At 43.7% G+C, this 19,555-nt stretch overlaps 1 protein-coding gene across 3 annotated transcripts in view; it reads left to right on the top strand.

The window, feature by feature from the left end:
- MTHFD1L (methylenetetrahydrofolate dehydrogenase (NADP+ dependent) 1 like) overlaps positions 1-19,555 on the top strand; it is a 187,328-nt gene that overhangs the window by 96,936 nt on the left and 70,837 nt on the right. For all 3 annotated transcript variants that reach the window (XM_027056637.2, XM_053222106.1, XM_027056638.2), the window contains 4 exons: positions 10,681-10,820; positions 17,433-17,474; positions 18,284-18,384; positions 18,936-19,113. In XM_027056637.2, the coding sequence (XP_026912438.1) occupies positions 10,681-10,820; positions 17,433-17,474; positions 18,284-18,384; positions 18,936-19,113 (461 nt within the window). The remainder of the gene's footprint in view (positions 1-10,680; positions 10,821-17,432; positions 17,475-18,283; positions 18,385-18,935; positions 19,114-19,555) is intronic.

Below are 19,555 nucleotides of genomic sequence, written 5' to 3'. Positions count from 1 at the left end.
CGATGTGGGGCTCAAACCCACGAACCACGAGATCACGACCTGAGCTGAAATCAAGAGTTGGACGCTTAACTGCCTGAGCCACCCAGGTGCCCCTCTTATTTTAAAATCCAATCCTTTGGGGACACCTGGGTGGCTGAATCAGCTGAGTGTCTGACTCCTGATTTCAGATCGGGTCATGATCTCACGGTTTGTGAGTTCGAGCCCCGCATCGGGCTCTGTGCTAACAGTGTGGAGCCTGCTTGGGATTCTCTCTCTCTGCCCCTCCCCTGCTCTCTGTCTCTCTCTCTCTCTCTCTCTCTCTCTCCCAAAATAAATAAACTTAAAAAAAAAAAACCCAGTCTTTTCAGGATCTAATCCCATCGGACAGGCAGGGGACCTTACTCTCCTGCCCGGGTCACGCATACTGAAGAAAACGTAGAAGGCAGGATAGTGCAGACCATTCCTGCCTCCACACCGAAAAATACAGCCGCAGGATCAGTGAGAGGAATGTTGCACCTCTGACCCTAAACACAAATGTAATGACTGATAAAAGTGAGATTGGGGTCATTGTTCCTTGTGAGCTCGCTGTTCTGTTTGTACAGCCGTGAGCAGAAGAGAGCCAGGCCCAAATCGTGGCTCTTGTGAGAAACCAGTAAAACCTGCATTTCTACCTCTTCCCTTCCTAGATGAGAAATCTGCATAGAGTCTGGGCCAGTGACTCTTGGCAGTTTTGAGTCAAACCCGAGGCCTGAAGTACCTTTTTTTTTTATCACAAATGCACGTGTACACAGGTGTGCAGGTACACAAAACCAGAAGAATCACGTCTTCTGGAACAACACTCCTTACTCTCATTGTGTGGGATGTATCCTAATAGTCCTTATATTGCTTCTTTTTCTTTTTCAAATTCTGGTTGCAACCCAGGACCCTGCTTTTCTGAGACACTGATGGGTCTCTGCCTTCACTTTGCATAATCCTTGCTCTGCCTGCTTGTTACGTGCATTGTAGTATCTTCCAGCTTCCAAGTTTAAAATGCTTTCCTTCTGTCTGTCTTAGTTTCTTCTGTTAGAAGCGTCACACTAGGAATGTTGGCATATTCAATTTGTTCTCAAACTCAGTAATCTGAGTTTCACTGGCTAGGTTTCTTTTCCTTGCAGAAAAAGCTATTGTAGGTTTTTTTTTATGGTTCCCCCCTCCCCCCCCCCCCCCCAGCCGGGAACCTTTCAGATAAAATATATTTACCTTTTGACATCTTTACTTTTTGACTCTTTGGGTCTGTTTTCATAAAATGCTCGGCAAAAAAAAAATGTTCTATTTCATATTTTGATTATTTTAGGGTAAGTTAAAGCCTTTGCAAGCTTGTTTCTCCTTCGAGTTATTTTCCTTGTGTCCAGTTCTCAGGAGCTGCAAGAGAACAGTTCTGCCTCCATGCAATCATCCAAAATTCCAGGCCTCTAGCCAGAACTCTGGGACACCACTGTTTTGCTAAAAACGGAAGGGTTAAAACCCTGGTCATGGCAGTGACATTGTAGAAATGCTCATGATCGCTGCAAGAAGATGGGAGCTATTTGGATAATAGATTCGTGAATTTAATTCAGTTTGGGAGTTTTATAAGGGAGGTAAAAATAACATGTATAATTTAATTTGCGTCTTTAACATTTTTTTTCCAAAATGAAGTTTCACTTGGGTCAGAATTATTTTACAAAACAGGATGATTAATGATATTTTCAAACAATGTGAACCAGTGTCTATTACTAATTAACTCCAGAGGAAGGAAATTCTGGGTCCCTGACACTAAAGTGCATCTAAACAGCATTACTGGTACTTTCAGAGTTTTTTGTCGTTACTGAAAACATATGGTTCAAGTGGATCTGTGTCCTTTTTATATTTTGCTTATTATTTTTCTTCCCTTTCCCCAGATACGTCCTCAGTAACTCTCTCATGCTTCCTATATTACTACGAAAATTCCCTAATATGTGCCCGGTTGGTTCTACATACTCTTAGGGAAATTTGACCTTAAGACATTTAATAAAACCAAGGAGGAGCATAGATTAAATAGACAAATCCAAAGGAACAGAAAAGATTTGATTGTTTTGGTAAAATTTCAGAGACTTAAGATGAGCTAGATCCTCAAAATTAATATATTTGACATCAAGTTTAATTTTTTTTTTCCAGCAGTAGTAATAATGCTGAACTTCTCTTATCATTAATGATCCTGGTTTCCTTAGTCTCCTTCTAGTCCCTGGGGAAAAAGAATCAAAATGCTCAAAGGCTAGCCTACCTCGAGCTCAAGTTCAAATTCTTGTGCTTCTGTGACTTTGAATGGCGTCTTCCCCGAGTTTATCTGCAGATAGCTGTAGCTGGATGGATGTGTTTACCAAGGGCAGAAAGAGGCAGCTTGAAGAGTCTAGTTTCTATTCCTTTGTCCCTGTTGGGGGATTGTAGTTCACAGTGCTTCAGAGTGAAGTCTAGTTCCTCCTGTACCAAGGTTTTATTTTTATTTCTGATTTGTCGTGAGAAAATAAAGTGCTAAGTGCATGGTAGCTACAGTTTCATTCTTCCCTCTGTTGAGAAGAAATTCTTTTTTTTTTTTTTTTAATTTTTTTTTTCAACGTTTTTTATTTATTTTGGGGACAGAGAGAGACAGAGCATGAACGGGGGAGGGGCAGAGAGAGAGAGGAAGACACAGAATCGGAAACAGGCTCCAGGCTCCGAGCCGTCAGCCCAGAGCCTGACGCGGGGCTCGAACCCACGGACCTCGAGATGGTGACCTGGCTGAAGTCGGACGCTCAACCGACTACGCCACCCAGGCGCCCCGAGAAGAAATTCTTTCGAGGATTAAGTTACCGAAACCAGCACTGTGCAGACTTACTTCTTATCTCAACCCATTTTGAGCCAAGTGGATTGTGAGTACTAGTTCTGTGAGACGTCACAGTCCATAAAGTCAAGTTCGTGCCCAGAAGTAATGGGGGACTGAGTATGTTGTATATTTATTTGATACCTGTGTGGCTGCCTTTATCACAGAGAAATTACTGCCGTTGTGAATTGGCTCTGAAGTCTGAAAGTTCTAATCTTCTGAGCACACATGGAATAAAGGACCCCTTAGTTACAACGCAGATGGAAATTCCATTAGCAATTCTTGTGACGTCAGGCGCATCCAGTAGCCAGATACTTAGGGAGAAATGATCTTGGTGCCTCAGTTTCACTCTGTCTCAGAGTCCAAGGCGAGTTTCCCCAAGGTAAAAGCAAAAATGAGATGGCTGGCTGGAGGAGGCTGGGAAGTCAAGTCTAGACTTGACTCACCCAGTGGAAAGTGAGCATTTGGTTCTCGGGAGGCCCGATGCCCGAACACGTGTTCTCTGCCTGTAGCCTGTGCTGCACTGGGTACCAAACGCAGTGAAACTGGTCCGGGGAGCTTCGTCTCCCTCAGAGCTCTTTCCTTGCTCCCACCCTGCTGCTTCCCAGGACTTCGCACTGTGGGCACACGGACCAAAAACTAAGAGGGGATTGTGATTCGTAATTCCTAGATCATTTGCCCCAAGAGAGAAAACAAACCGATGAATTCCACTGAAAAAAGAAAGAAACGCATATTATAATGGTGAAGACTCCCCATTACACGCTTTGTGTTGTCACAGCAGGAATTCTTACCGCGCTTAGAAAACAAGTCGGACACCCCTGTCAGAGCTCAGGAAAAGGATTTATGAAGAGAACTGCGTTTCTCGTACCAAAATATTGAAGTACGAGGTGTCAAGATTCTTGGTGGCAGCGCCACTTTCCATGCTGCATCGTGAGTTGGCTCATTGACAAGGTGGCAGGGGCGGGGACACCGGCCTAGACTGCAGTCACGTGGGCCTCGCTTTCAACCCAAGCTCCATCCTGTAGAGCTGTGTGAGCTTGGGAAGAACTGTTGATCCATAGCCTCACAGGCCGGATGTGGCAGGTAAAGGTCCTTCCTAGGTGTTGAAGAACGAAACGAGCCAGAGGACGTCTAGAAGGTCGCCTGGCACATAGGTGATACTTAGGAACTAGCCCTGGGCTCTCCTGGTGCCCGGTCTTTAATTAGAATAGCTTTCCCCATCATAGATGTTGGTCTTCAGCAGTAAGCTGACCATTGCCACAAACTGATTTTTTTCTGTCCATCCCTCCCTTCTTAGGAGGTTCGTACAGCAGTCACCCAATGAGGTGCTGTACTTTTCATCTCCAGAAACTGCCACGTTGTAGCAAACACATAGAGTTTGTACTGTGGTTATCGTATTTCAGGAATTTATGGCATGTAAGGGTATTATCGCTGTAATAATTTTGTATAATCTTTTATTCTGGCATCTAATGCATTTGTAACGTGCTCAGGAAGAGTATCTAGAAAGTGTAAGGCGCCATTGTCATGCTTGAACCGTAGCACTATCAAACTCTGTTGTTGTTATTTTGGTGGATAATTCCACCTTTGGGTTTTTTTGGAGGGTGAGAAGGTGAGGGACTATCCTGTGTTTTGTAGGATGTTTGGAGGCATCCCTGGCCTCTGCCTACAAGATGCTGCAGACTTTCCCAAAAGTCCCACGGGGCGGGGGGGGGGGGGGGGGTAGAGTCCACCCCCATTAGAGAACCACTGATCTACCAGTCAAGTTTGTGATTCCATAGAAGTGGGTTCAGAAAACGTACCAAAGCATGAGATCACTCAGAAGTAAATGCAAAACAGAATCTTATTCAAGGGGCGCCTGGGTGGCTCAGTCGGTTAAGCGTCTGACTTCAGCTCAGGTCGTGATCTCGCAGTCTGTGAGTTCGAGCCCCACGTCGGGCTCTGTGCTGACAGCTCGGAGCCTGGAGCCTGCTTCAGATTCTGTGTCTCCCTCTCTCTCTCTCTGCCCCTCACTGACTCATGCCATGTCTCTATCTCAAAAATGAATAAACGGTAAAAAAATTGAATTCAAGCTTATTGCATAAATAAATAAATAAACGTTTTTAAAATACCAAAAGGAATTCAAGGAAGAAAAAGTAAAAAAGGAAAAGCTTGGAACGATGCACCTTTTTAATTAGGTAATTAGTTAATATTCCCAATCTTTGTCATGTTAAAAATGTTTCCTCACTAAATGAAGACCTGTACATACATGACTGCTTAAGAGCCACACAAAGGAATAGAGGTTCAGTAATTGTTGAATGGGAAAAAGGGAGGTTTTTCCTTAATTCTGAGATGGATGTGTTTAATCCAAAATGTTTTTGAATAGAATGCCAAGTAGCAGAGAGCGCGTAGTGCAGAAAGGAGAGCTCTGAGCTGTGGATCAGAGGGACCTGGGACACCACAGTGGGCTCTTCCCTCAGGAACGTAACTTGCCGGGCACATACGGCCCAGAGGAGGTTAGTTCCCTCCTAGCTCTAGAGTTTTATGAATCCGTAAGTTTTAGGTCCCACCTAGGAGGAGGTGATGACATAAATACCTTTTTTTTTTTTAAGTAAGTTAGCTGATTGGTGCTTGCTTATCTCAGTCCTAATTGTGATTAAGGTTTTCTTCTATGCATTGTGCACTGCAGATCGGACCCACGATGGAATATATTGACATACGAAAATCCTCTCTCTGCCTCATTCACGAATTTCATAGATACGATACGTGCCCGCCAGAAGGGTTTTGTTGTCGTCGTTTCTGTTTGGTTTGTACAATGTGAGTCGGGTGCCCTCGCAGGGCAGCATGGGAAGCCAGCCGCCTGGTTGTCCAGTATTGGTTTTTACTCTCCCATTGAACCCTGAGCTCTGTTCCCTGTGAAAGTACTAACCGTTTTTGTCCAAATAGCTAGTCCCTTCCAAGCCCAGACCCACCAACACTTCCTTTCTGGGCAGATGATGGGTTATAAAGTTGAGTCAAGCCATGCTATAAAATCACTATCTAACAGCTTCTGTGCTTACACAGTAAGAGTATCAGTCAGTTTCCTGTTTTCCTTCATGTCATAAGTTGAACATCTGTGACCATCCCCCGCCCCCCCCCCCCAAAAAGAGATTGCCAAGACAAATAATTGTTGTGGCATGTGCAAACATTTTCTTGGAAGCCTTTTTAAATATGCAGCTTTCAGAAGATTACATTACGTGCTTTTCAGGAATGCTAAATCATAGTGTGTTTGCTTCATGACTCAAGAACAGGTCGATATTAAAATCAACCGTAAGTCATTCTTCCGTGTGTCTCTTTTGCAATTTATCAAAAGCAGCAAATGTGATAAGTGACCAAATCGCTTATTTGAGATCACTAGGAAAACTTAACTTACAGGTGCTCTGTAGATAATTCTCAGGAAGTGTCTAGGAAATAGAACCTGCCAGGGAGAGTGGCTTGTCCCCTGCTCATGGCAAGACCCACTGAGATACAAGACACAGATACACAGCACTCCACACTGTGCACTTCCAAGCTGATACCTGTTGATGAAACATTACTAAGTCGTCCTTATTTTGGCGATCGGTAATTGTGCAAAGCACACTTTTTCCGTACTGTTTTCCTTAGCAGCCTGATATTTGAAAACAAATAACAGAAACGATTCCATGCAGTATTTCAGAACAGGCTCCCAAGCATGAGAATCTGGCACGTTCTTCTGTTTTCTGCACATTATTTGCCTCCATATTTCCCTTGCATTTGGAAGCCACGGCCCCTGGACTTTTATTACTGCATCCTGTTTCCTTCCCTAATTGCAGGTTTTTTTGTTACCTTTTTTTTTTTTTCAATTTGCCTCACAAAATACGAAATTACGCTTAGCTAACCTGTGTCGACATTTGCGACGGTCATGTCTTCGTCAGATAGGACATTTACACCTTGCATTAAAACTTCTGCTACTATAAAGCAAAAAGGGAAGCATGACAGGGAGGCACAAGAACATTTTTAATTGTCTAATTTTATTTTTCGTGTCTACCTGTCTCCACTGAACGATGGCCTTTACTTGATCCCCACTGGCTCTGAATCCTACTCGTAGTTTCTTCTCACCTCTGTTCATTCATTCGTGTGCAGCAGGTACCGTGACAGGTAGTGGGCATCCAAAGATGAGTAAGACACGGTCCGTGCCCTCCAAGTGGGAGATGACGCACGAGTCCCGTTAAGACACTGCATGCAGGGATGGACGTGGGCCCCGTGAAGGAGCAAACCAGAGGGCTGGAAAGGGCAGCCCCCTCTCCCTGGGAGGATCGCGGCAAGCTTCTGGAGCATCCGAGCTGAGGCTTGGGCAGTGAAGGAAAGAAGAGAACGGGGAGAGAGGAGCCTTCCAGATGTTCCCCTCTGGAGGAGGGGCGGAGATGACAAACATCGGCTGCGCGGGCTGTGCGGGAAGCTCGATATTAGGATATGAGCACACAACTGCAGGCAGAATAAAGGTGGACGGAGGTGTGAGCTTGAGGCTCGGGGTGGCCTGGGCTCTGTGACAAGGAACTTGGATGTTTTCCTTTAGGCACCGGAGATCTGACGAAGGTGGGACGAGCGTGGCGTCTACATTGTGAAGTTTAAGGAGGCGATGGTGTTTGAAGGGAACTTAAGCTCGCGGCTTCTTAGGGGGATTAAATTATTATAAATGAACCGTGCTGTTATATTTGTGACCAAGGGTCTTAAAACTTTGCAATCCTGCTGCTCGCCTTTTTTTTTTTTTAATGTTTATTTACTTACGAGAGAGAGCGCAAGCAGGGGAGGGGCAGAGAGGGGAGGAGACACAGCATCTGAACCCACTCCCTTTAATTTGTCTTAGAGACGTACACAAGTCATCCGGTGCCCAGTGTATGTCCAGCAGTGTTGGTCTCTCAGACAGACTTGGCCCCTGTCCTCGTGGAGCTCAGTCTCATAGGGGAGCTACGAGTGGAAATGGGCGTCCAGTTGGAAAGACCGAGAGACCGCTGGATCAAACACTGCACGCAATGATCTACCTCCAACTATAGGGCAACATTAAGCAGTTTTTTCAGATATCACAGCATTGTAACAAAAACACGCGCACGAAACTCTGTCACTTGCATCCCTCCTCCTCGTAACCGATCACACCGGAGAACAGGTCGTGTTGGGTGAGGTAACGGACTTCTGTGGTCGTCGTGGATCATTTCCCTTCGTCTTGACAGGATGATTTCTGCTCTTTCTCCTTTACCTGTGAACCCCTTCACTCCCCTCTCCCTCTCCTTCCCCCACCCCCAGCTCCTTATTTCTCTGCCTGGAGAAATCCTCTTGTCCCCGAAAGTCTGATTCCATGGACACCATTTTCCAAACCCGCCACACAACTTCCATCCTTCCCCATGCATCGGGTCCCCCTTCTCTCCTGTCCAATAGTGGGGAGTCTCTCCACCCAGGTCCCTGGAGGGCTGCACCAGGGTTGGGGACCCTATTCCTGGGCCACTACCCGGAGCATAATGCCTGGACATAGCAGGAATCCGACAAATGCTTAAGAATTGAATATGACTTCTAGCAAGTGGGAGAATTGGGCTCTTGGTGATAATGAAGCAGACCATTTTTGTGAGCCCCCACCGTGCCCCAAAAAGCAGTCACTGAATACTTTGCATTGCCATCTCACTTGATCCCCCCAACAGGTCAAATGAAGACATTGAGACTCCAATCGGTTAACTCACTGACCAGCGTTCATTTTTTGACGGTCACTGTGTAATTGACGGCTCATATGCACAGTTGGGAGGGATTCTGGATACGGTCTGTCTGGTCCAACAGTAGTATGGTCATCTTACCCCTCCTGGGAGCCCACTCTGTCATGACCTCTGACAAAATGAACTGAACATCCCTCTTGTGGAGTCCTCTGTGCCACTGCCATGGTACCATCACCCCTGGTTTCACCCAGGATACCACTGAGATTGGGACTGTTACTGTCCGTGACCTCCTCTGTTTAGACCCCCACTGATCAGATCACTAAAATTGCCCCGAACAGTGTGTAAAGAGGAATGCCTTTCACTTCTTTAACTTGTTCTGCTACATTGCTTATTCAAAGAAAACACAATAAGGGAAAAACTGACTTTCTAGCTACGTTCACTCCAAATTGAATATTTTTAAAGAAATATTTTTCAATTTGTCAAAAGCATATCAACAGTCATAAAAATTTTTTATATCGTCTGGCACCGTGCTCTCAACCCTTGGGAATTTCTTCCAAGAATATAATGTGAAAGAGGTTAAATCTCATATGCACAGATATTTTCCATCATTATTTATATTGGAAGCAACCCACATGTCTAATAACAGGGGGAACAGTTTTGTAAATCTTCATACATCAACCTAACAAAATTAAAAGCTGCCACGTAGGATCATAAATTCTGAACGTTTGTAGTACTGCGAGAAACGTCTGAACATTTTAAAGGAGCAAACTACAAAAGTCTCCTTATTCTATAAAATCTATACAGGAATATGAAGCACTTAAAGGAAGCCACAACGAATTAGAACGATGGGTTGATGTCTTTAGAATTTGAAATTCTATGTGACACGTCACGATTTTTTTTCCTTGATTCTTGTTAAAACGTGTGCGTTTAGTGAATGCTCCAGACGGAGATCTTCAGTGATGCACATTTCAAATGGTGTGATTGTATCTTGGTAAGTTTTTTTTCCTGCCGGTTCCTATCTCTGCCATAAATGACGGCCTTGACATAATGACTGTCAATATGTCGTGTATAATTCATACATTGATATTATTCTTTTCCTAGTGTGTGCTTCTCAAATCTTCATGGGCATTCATCTCACCTGGGGATCTTGGTAAAATGCTTATCGTGATTCACTAGGTGTGGGATTCTGTGTGTCTGATAAGCCCCTGGTGGTGCGGGTGACCTTGCCCGTCGTACAGCTGTCCTTTGCGTGTGGAAACGATGCTGTGTGCCGTTGACCGCTCAGCAGTCAGGAGTATCACCTGGGAAAGCAGTGTCAGGCACTCTCCCAGCTACCTCCGCGGTAACTTTTCTAGCAATTTGGGGGCCGAGGGGTGTCCCCTGGGGTTATGGACTAAAGATGCTATTTTATCAAGCCTGATGATTCATCTTCTTAACCGACTCTGCTAACTTGAATTTCATCAAGCAACAAAAATGACACAACAAACATGAAACAATGGTGGTACTAAATAAGGGATTCTATGCGTGTTATAAAAAGTAAGAAGGGGGGACACCTGGGTGACTCAGCTGGTTAAGCGTCCGATTTGGACTCAGGTCATGATCTCATGGTTTGTGGGTTTCAGCCCTGCGTCGGGCTCTGTGCTGACGGGTCAGAGCCTAGAGCCTTCTTTGGACTCTGCTGTTTCCCTCTCTCTCTCTCTCTCTCTGCCCCTCCTACACTCATACTCTGCCCCTCTCTCAAAAATAAACATTAAAAAAAAATTTTTTTTTAAAAGCAAGAAAGGATCTTCTAATGCTAATCATGCTAGCAATGTCCCTTGATACAATTTGGAATCCAATTAAAAAGCTGGCAATCCCATCTGTGGTCAGAAACACGTTGCCGTGAGTGTGCATAGTGGAAAAAGACTTTTGGCCCTGGCGGTGAATCCTTAAGGCACCGCGGTATAAAGCTGAGTAGAGAGCCGTCTCTTTAGAGAAGGTAGGGAAGGGGGGAACGTCTTCTGTGACAATGGGAAAATCAGCCTACCGCTGCGTATGAACAAGAAACAATGCCACTGGACGTGTTGGGGTTTAAACTGTCCTTTGAGCCTGAGTCACAGCCAACAATTGCTGAAAACTAAAACCTGCTCTTGTTGTGAGACAATGATAGCAAGTCTCCACCTTGATTCTCCACAGTAACTGAAGCCGGCTTTGGTGCTGATATTGGAATGGAGAAATTTTTCAACATCAAGTGTCGAGCGTCCGGCTTGGTGCCCAACGTGGTGGTGTTGGTGGCCACCGTGCGGGCTCTGAAGATGCACGGAGGCGGCCCGAGCGTAAGTCCCCCACTTCCTTCGTAGTGAAACGCATTCCAAAACGAAGATGAGGCTGACTCTCGCGTCTGAAACCTTCAAACCTGCTTCATAACCGGCGTTTCCTTAAACGGCAAATCACCGTTATGGGGCCCTGATCGTTTCGTAAGTTCAAGTAAAGGATGATGCTCCCAAAGACATTGCTGAGCCGTAGTTTGGAAAGGAGCATAATGTAACCGCTTTTTGGTCCTAAGATTTATATCTGAAACTCAGGTCAACATTTTATAACCCCGGGGTGTAATGAGACGATATAGGCTCTTGTTCTGAGCAGGGAACATAAGGATGAGGAATAATTGCTTTTGCGGGTGGTTTTTCAGTGTTCGTGCAGATAGTTTTTTGGTTCACTGATGCAGGGTCTCATCAGATTTCATCTGGAACTGTTTTCCTTCTGTTTCTGTTTATTCTGATTTTACTTTACCGCTCTGTTACGGCACTGGATTATTTCTACAAGAGCTTTGTTTGGAAAACACACCCTGTTTCCACATTTTCACAGACTTTTGACATTAACCTATCTTATATGCAGAATTCACACACAAAAGAAAATTTTTTCTTTTCTGTAGTAAAGACATAATGTTTTTCTTTTTTTCATGTTTAAGTTTTTTTTTTTTTCAAAGGGAGAATAGGAAATGTTATCCTGAGTAATTATCTTTGAAGTAAAATAAGTCAGGGTGTCTTCATCATTTATACTGCGGTTATATCAGACAAGGTACCAAATCTGATTTCTTAATCGGTAATCCCGTGTATACAGAGGTCACGTAATCATTATTATGTGGCAAGAACAAATGACAGGTTTGCCATCGTGAAACGCATCTGTGATGTGCATTGTGTAACCATTTTAGCAAGTCTTTGTCCTAAGAGAGGCTGACGTTATCTATCTGCAGAGAGCCAGATCTGAAGCCTGAGTCTTAGATCCAAACTGCCTTCTCTGTCCACCAGGCAGAGCTGAACATTAATGAAGGGTAAACAGGAATCCCAAATCCACTGGTAACACCAAACACTTAACGTAGTCCATTTTAGCCCAAAGCTCCGTCATTAATTCAAATGCGAGATGGGCACGACATGTGTCATTAAGCAGTAGATCCTAAGGAATTCTCATTTGGCTCAAAACACCATTTATCACTACAGCGACTCCTTCACTTTAGATTCTGAATCTGTATACCAATTTCTGTTTTCAAAAAACAACTTCTACCTCCTATAATATACATTTGAAATTCTCCCTCCCTGTTTTGCACCCTGGACATCGTAAAATCGAAGGGCTTTAAGACTGGGAGGGGCTTCAGGATTGTCTAAGTCTGGTTCAGTGTTTGTAAAGATGAAGTTACTGAGGTACCAGAAGGATTCAGTGATTTGCTTGGTATCATCCTTCTAGTTAGGGGACTGATCAGACTGAAGGTCTCTTGAGTTTTAGTCTAGGGTTTTTCCACACTCTCGTATCTGTCCTGTAAAAATTGTGTACGCGATGTATCATCCTCTTTTAGTTCATCTTAATGTATGTGCTTGTTTTACAGTGGTGGCATTGTCCTCTAACCTTAATCTTTTTGTACCTCTTCTGCTCCCATCATGGCTCCATGCCAGTGAGGGTAACAGGGCTCAAGCCTAGTAGGCACAGATCCGGATGGATGATGATTAAAGAAAAGGCTCGGGAAGCCTGGCGAAGCTTCGTATCCCCCTCCTGAGGCTCCAGAAGAGCCTTCTGCATCATGTTGTTTTGTGAACGTCTATATATGCATCTCCCTTCTCAACTGTGAATCCCTTGAGATTAGGGACTATGTCTTACTAATTTACATATCCCTAATGCCTGGCATAATCTGCATCCAGGAAATGTTTTCAACAACTGAATAATAAATGAGCTTTCATTTCCTTAATCCTGTACTCTCTATTATCCATGTCAGTGTCTTTCCTTCTTATTTGAAACAACTCTGTGGTGATGTTTTTGAGCCATTATAATTTCTACTTCCTTTGGATATCATTATACAAATAACCATGGCGGCCTCTTATGTTTATTCAGCTTGTTTTTTTTCCATAATTTGTGCAGTGGAAAATCCTGTGACCCTCGAACTTGCCCATTTTAGCCCCAATTATTTAAAATTCATATCCTGTCTTCCAAAGTGCTGACCATTCCGATGCAACTCACTGTATAGTATTTTTAGTATAATGTTTTTATACTTATGGACCTAGATATCCCTTTGCAATGAATTCTTTAAACATATTGTATTAAGAAGTAATACAATGTGTATTTACATAAAGAGAGATTGATTATAAGGAACTGGCTCACACATCTATGGAGGCTGGCAAGTCCGAAATCTACATGGTGGTTCAACAGGCTGCAGACTCAGGAGGGCCGGTGTAGCAGGTCCAGACGTATTCTGAAGGCGGTCTGCTGGAGAATTTTTCTACCACAGAATCTTTTTGCTCTGTTACGGCCTTTAGCTGATGGGATACAGCCTACCCACATGGCACGGCGCCTTGTTGGGGGTTCGGGGGAATCTGCTTTACTCAGAGTCCAAAACACCCCACAGGAACACTCGGGATAATGTTCGACCAAGTATCTGAACACCCTGTGCCTCAAGCTGACGCCTGAAATGAACCAACACGCCCGTTGCTACTGATTTTCATATACGGTACAATCAGCAGATCTAATTTCCCTTTTTTTTTTTTATATGAATAACCAGTTGGCCTAGTACTGTTTATTTAAACAGTCCCTCCTTTCTTATCACTCAAGCCTACTTTGTGATAAATTGGTTCTCCATACAGGTGTAGGTCTTTTTCTGGGATGTCTCCTCCGTTCTGCTGGTCTATTTACCTATAATTGTGCCTGTGCTGCACAGATAGCCATTGTGGCAAACTCCTCCAGGTTGTTCTATCTTTTCGTGCATACCTGGCCTGGGATCGGTCCTTTTCACTTCCAGATGTATTTTAGAATTAGCTCATTAAGTTGCATCAAGAATCTTTTTAGGATTTTCATTAGAATAGCATCAATTATATCAGGAGATTAGCGATATCTGACAAGTTCCCATCCAAGCTACTTCTATTGGTTTAGGTCTTTTTAAGTGTCTTTTAAGAACAATTTACAGTTTCTTCCACAAAGGGCTTCTCTTTCTTTTTGTGCATTTGTTAGTGTGTACTTTATATTTTCGTTTAACACACCCCTCCCAGATTCTTTTATATTGCTTTTACATCCAGTGCCCTTTCTAAATCCTCTTTTTTTTAAAGTAAGGTACAATGGACATATAACCGTATATTCATTATAGGCGTAAAACAGAACGATTGGACGTGTGCATGCGTCACAAAAGGATCACAAGTCTAGTTAACAGCTGTCGCCATGCACAGGTACAAAAAGTTTCTTGCACAGAGGGCTTTTAAGCTCCAGCCACTTTCAAGCATGCAATACAGTATTCTTAACTGTGGTCACCATGCTGTCCAGCCATCTCTGTGACTTTAAAATTGTCTTACTAGTTGGCCTTGTTTACCTGTAGATGCTTTAGAGTTCTGTGTGGGCACGCATAACTGAAAATAATGACAGTTCTGTTTCTTCCTTTCTAATCTTTATCCTTTTTTTTCTTATCACACTAAGCCGGTCTTTGTGGTTGCAACACAGTATTAAATAGGAGTGGCATCCTTTTCTTATTCGTCATCTGAAATAGAACACGTTTAATACGTCATCATTAACTGTGATTTTTCTAGATTGGTAGTATATTATTCTTATCAAACTAAGGAAATTGACTTCTGTTCCTAGTTTGCCAAGTTTTTATTCTAAAGAAATGTTCAATAATTCTCTCCGCCCTTTGAGGTGATACGGCTTTCCTCTTTGATCTATTAATATTACAAATTATATTGCTTCACTTTCAAACATGAAGTGAACCTACTTTCCTAGAATAAATCTAACTTGGGAATATATTATCTTTCTCATCAACAACTGAATTTTGCATATCGGTTTCCCAATATTTTAAGTAGGATCTTTGCATCCATATTTTTGAGTGAGATGTCAGCCATGTAAACTAAATTGAGTAGGATTCCTTCTGTTTTATGTACTCTATAAGGGATCCTATAACATTAGAATAATCTGTTTATACAAAGATGGCAAGAATTCACCGGTAACAATGTACAGGCTTGTGGCTTATCGGTGAGGGGTAGATTTTTAACTACAGATTTAATTTTTCAAATGACTACAACATCTTAGACTTCTCTTAAGGGAGTTCTAGTAAACATTATACGTGTGTGAATTCCCCTCTGTTTTCAAGTGTGTTGGTATAAAGTTGGTCATGGTATATTATTAATTCTGTCTCCAGCTGTGTAGTTATGATATATTTTCATTCCTTTTTTTTAAAAAAAAGTCTTACCAGAGTGCCATCAATTTTGTTAGTCTTTTGTTAATCCTCTCTACTTTTTTTTTTAATTTTTCTTCAATGTTTATTTTTGAGAGAGAGAGTGTGTGTGTGTGTGTGTGTGTGTGTGTGTGTGTGTGTATGAGTGGGGGAGAGAGAAAGAGAGAGAGAGGGAAACACAGAATCTGAGGCAAACTCCAGGCTCTGAGCTGACAGCACAGAGCCCGACGCAGGGCTGAAACCCACGGTCCGTGAGATCATGACCTGAGCCAAAGTTGGACGCTTAACTGACTTAGCCACCCAGGCGCTCCTATCCTCTCTACTTTTTGACATGTGTGTACATCCCATTCTTCCTGTGCTTAATAATTGATTCCACAGAACTTTTTATGTCTGGAGGCTCAACAATACTTCACATTCTTTTTTTTAATCTAGCGTTTTAGTTGTTCCCATTGAAAGATTCCCTCCGTGTTTTATTCCTTGCTACTGCTGGAAAACCCATCTGAAAATCCTTATTAGGTCCCCACACACCAACAGAAAACAATCTGTCACAGAGGTAACTTGTTTTCAAAGGACTTTTAATATTCTCAAGGCGTCTTCCATGAGAGGGGAGTAAGTCATCTGCCCTCAGTGAATCAAAATACGTTCTAGAAGCAGGCTCTAGGCAGAAACAATGTGGAAAGGTACTAAATTGGGTTTTCAGAACCCTGTTGTATTCAAGTCCCCGTTCTACCTCTTGCTTACTATGTAATCTTGGGCAAGACACCTTGTCTTCTCTTAACTTCAGTTTCCTCGTCTTTAACCTGCCCTGGCCACCCTATATGTTGTCGTGAGAAACTAGGCCAAAAGAAAAAAAAGAGAGAGAGAGAAAAGTGATGGCAATCACTTCAACATTATTTAGAATTTATTGGGAAAGATGGTACACTTTGTATAAGTCAGGTTTTACTCAAATTATAAGTTCCATTTTATGCTAGGATAATGGGCACCAGTAAGAAAGTTCTCACTATTGGCTCAAATTAGAATCAGCTGAGAGGCACCTGTGTGGCTCAGTCGGTTAAGCATCTGACTCTTGATTTCAGCTCAGGTCATGATCTCGCAGTTTGTGAGTTTGAGCCCCGAATCGGGCTCTGTGCTGACGGTGCGGAGCCTGCTTGGGATTCTCTCTCTCTCTCTGCCTCTCTCAGCCCCTTCCCTCCTTGCGCTCTCTGTCTGTCTCTCTCTCACTCTCTCTCTCTCTCTCTCTGAAAATAAACTTTAAAAAAGAATCAGCTAAGGACTTTTTATTTCTATTTATTTACTTTTAATATGTTTTTTTATTGAGAGAGAGAATGAGTGGGGGAGGGGCAGAGAGCAAGGAAGAGAAAATCCCAAGTGGGGGGTGGGGCTCAATCTGACTCATAAGACCATGACCTGAGCCAAAATCAGGAGTCGGCCGCTTAACCAACTGAGCCACCCAAGCACCCCCAGCTGAGGAATTTTTAAATATTACTGATTCTGGGTCCCACTCCCAGATACCCTGGTTTGATTAGTGTGGTTGAAGCCCAAGCATCAGTGTGCTTTTAAATGCACCTTTCCAAGAAAGGGACCATGATTTGTTTCTCTTTTGAATCTCTACCAAAGTAAGCTTTTGTGTTTTTTTAACAAAAAAAGGGACGGTATAAAGTGGTCAGATTCCCAGTGACAATAAATAAACTTTCCTCACTTCAGTGTTTAGTGCAATGCCAATTAACGGCCTCTTATTTAAAAGAAGATAAGAAAAACAAGCCCCCGGATTTGTAAATACAATGGCAAGTTGTTCGTTTCCAAGCCACTTACCCTTTTTAAATACGCTCAAGGTTTTTCAATATATTTGGGCTTTTCAAATGTGCCCGGCCTGCTGGGCACCGTAGAGTAAAAGGCATTTGCTCTAACCTAAGAATTCCCTGCTGCTTTAACCATACCCTTTTGGATATATTTGGATTCAACGGAAGTGGGTACAGGAGACGGCAAAGAAGTAGGCTTTCTTGTCTACCCGGTGGTAACCGTGTGCCCAGGATTGAGGTGGGTGCTGTGTGCAGGCCAGAGGGATGGTGGGAGAAGGGAGGTCCTTAAGCCCCTACAGGAACCAGTGCTGCAATCCAGCATGGCTTATTCAGATGCATTTTCCATAAAGCTACTAGAAATTCAACCTGTGCGGCTACTCTTACATGCAACAAGTATCCACACTAAGCATTTCAGTGGATTTTTTCTTAATTTTTGCCTTTTCTTGTCTCAGGTAACTGCTGGTGTCCCACTTAAGAAAGAATATACAGAGGAGGTAAGAGCAGGTGTTTTGAAGGCTTATGTGAAGAACCATTCAAACCCATGGGCCAGCAGCTGAATCTCAATCAGTGAATAAGCCCTCCTCCACCAGTGGCCTCTTGGAAAACTGCTTTTCTAATAATCCGGGAGAAAATGGGTGGGGGCAAGGGATAAAATCCGTTGAGTTAACTCTTCATTCTTAAGATGTGATGGATGCAGGCTTCACATATGCACTGTTCCCTACCCTCTGGGCAGCCATCATAGCCAGAGCTCAGTCTCCGGCACAGAAACAAATCTGAAGCTTATACCCATGTATTCTTTCGGTGTGGAAAAAACTGACTTGTGGAGCGTATGCATTTGGTTTTATCACTTGCTTGAGTTACTTGACTCTTGGGTCAATTAGACTTTGATTCACTGGCAACAGTACCTCTTAGCTCCTACAGGTGGCACCAGGGATTCGAGCCGGCAACGGCCAGACAGCACTCCTCACCCTCCCGGGGCCTTGTGCCCTCTTGTCTACCAACCTGCAGAGTATGAGTGCATTGCTTTTGCCCTGGCCACCAGTCAGCGGAAGAAATAGCCGCCCGGCTCCAGACCCAGATACGCCATTGGGCCCAGAATGATTTCAGAAATTATTGTGGAAATGAGCCTCCTCTTTCTGTAGCCACCTTTTCTTGGGGGAGAAACTGTTTTATGGTCTTATTTAATAGCTCCTAGGACAGTCAAGGGAGCAAGATGGGAGCGAAACCTGCCAGAGTGGACTCTCGCCAGTTTGGTTTGGCAGCTTTGGTGGGAGGCGTACATGGGGGTCTGGTCTTCTTCCAGAACATCCAGCTGGTGGCAGACGGCTGCTGTAACCTTCAGAAGCAGATTCAGATTGCTCAGCTCTTTGGGGTCCCCGTTGTCGTGGCTCTGAATGTCTTCAAGTAAGTGAAGTCCCCCCTGCTTTAAACGTGCTCGTCTTGCGGGCCACCCTGTGAACTCTGTTTGTGTCTTGAGGGGTGTTTGTGGTCTTTCTCTGCTTTGTCAAGAACTATCTAGAAATACTCTGCTCCTTCTGTTTGGTGGGCTTGGTTTGGGTTGGTTTCATTTTAACAGAAGTTTCTCAAATGTTTATAGGAAATGAAATCTATATAGTGAGTTAACATTTCCTTGGCTTCTTCTTTCTTTTTTTTTTTTAAATTCCACCCAGCGTTTCTGTCCGAAAGACCGTGGATGATCAAAGGGTTACGTTATGGAATTTTCTCAATAAAACCCTTAACAACTTGAAATATTTGAGTCCTGTTAGAGAGGTTTCTTTTTCTTTTCCCCCAGCGCTTTTCTTTAAGTCTGATTTATTTAAACACAACGTAACCACTTTTGATGTTTAAAATATATTCAGTGTTAGAGAGCAAAGTTCTGTATAAACGGTTAGTCTTTCTTTAAAAACATCCCTAAATGAATACAGATGCAAAACCACAAACGTTTTCATCACCAGGACCGACAGCCGCGCGGAGATTGACTTGGTGTGTGAGCTGGCGAAGCGGGCCGGCGCCTTTGATGCGGTCCCCTGCTATCACTGGTCAGTCGGTGGGAAAGGGTCAGTAGACCTGGCTCGGGCTGTGAGAGAAGCTGCAGGTCAAGGAAGCCGTTTCCGATTCCTCTACGACCTCCAGGTAAGCTCGGCGAAGGTGCCGCCTCTGGCACCTCCACTGTGGGTCAGGCTGGTGCTTTGGGCAACAGGGTTCGACACCGAACACATTCAGGGCTGGCTCTCCTGAGCAACTTCTTTTTTTTTTTTTTAATCTTCATTTTTGAGAGGGAGAGAGAGAGACTGGAAGAGGGGCAGAGAGAGAGGGAGACACAGAATCCGAAGCAGGCTCCAGGCTCCGAGCTGTCAGCACAGAGCCCGCCGCAGAATTCGAACTCAGGAACCGTGAGATCATGACCTGAGCCGAAGTCGGATGCTTAACCGGCTGAGCGCCCCTCTCCTGAGCAACTTGTGAAGGCTTGTGAAATCGTGTATTTTCCTCATCCATTTCTGCAATCGCTCTCGTCCCTCATTGTGGTTTCCTGGAGCCCCGTGTGTGCTGGCAGATGAAAATATTTTTAGTTGTT

This window comes from Acinonyx jubatus, chromosome B2 (assembly GCF_027475565.1).
Source record: "Acinonyx jubatus isolate Ajub_Pintada_27869175 chromosome B2, VMU_Ajub_asm_v1.0, whole genome shotgun sequence".
NCBI lineage: Eukaryota > Metazoa > Chordata > Mammalia > Carnivora > Felidae > Acinonyx > Acinonyx jubatus.
The sequence above is the reverse complement of the archived record's forward strand: the minus strand, read 5'-3'. Positions and strand labels throughout refer to the sequence as shown.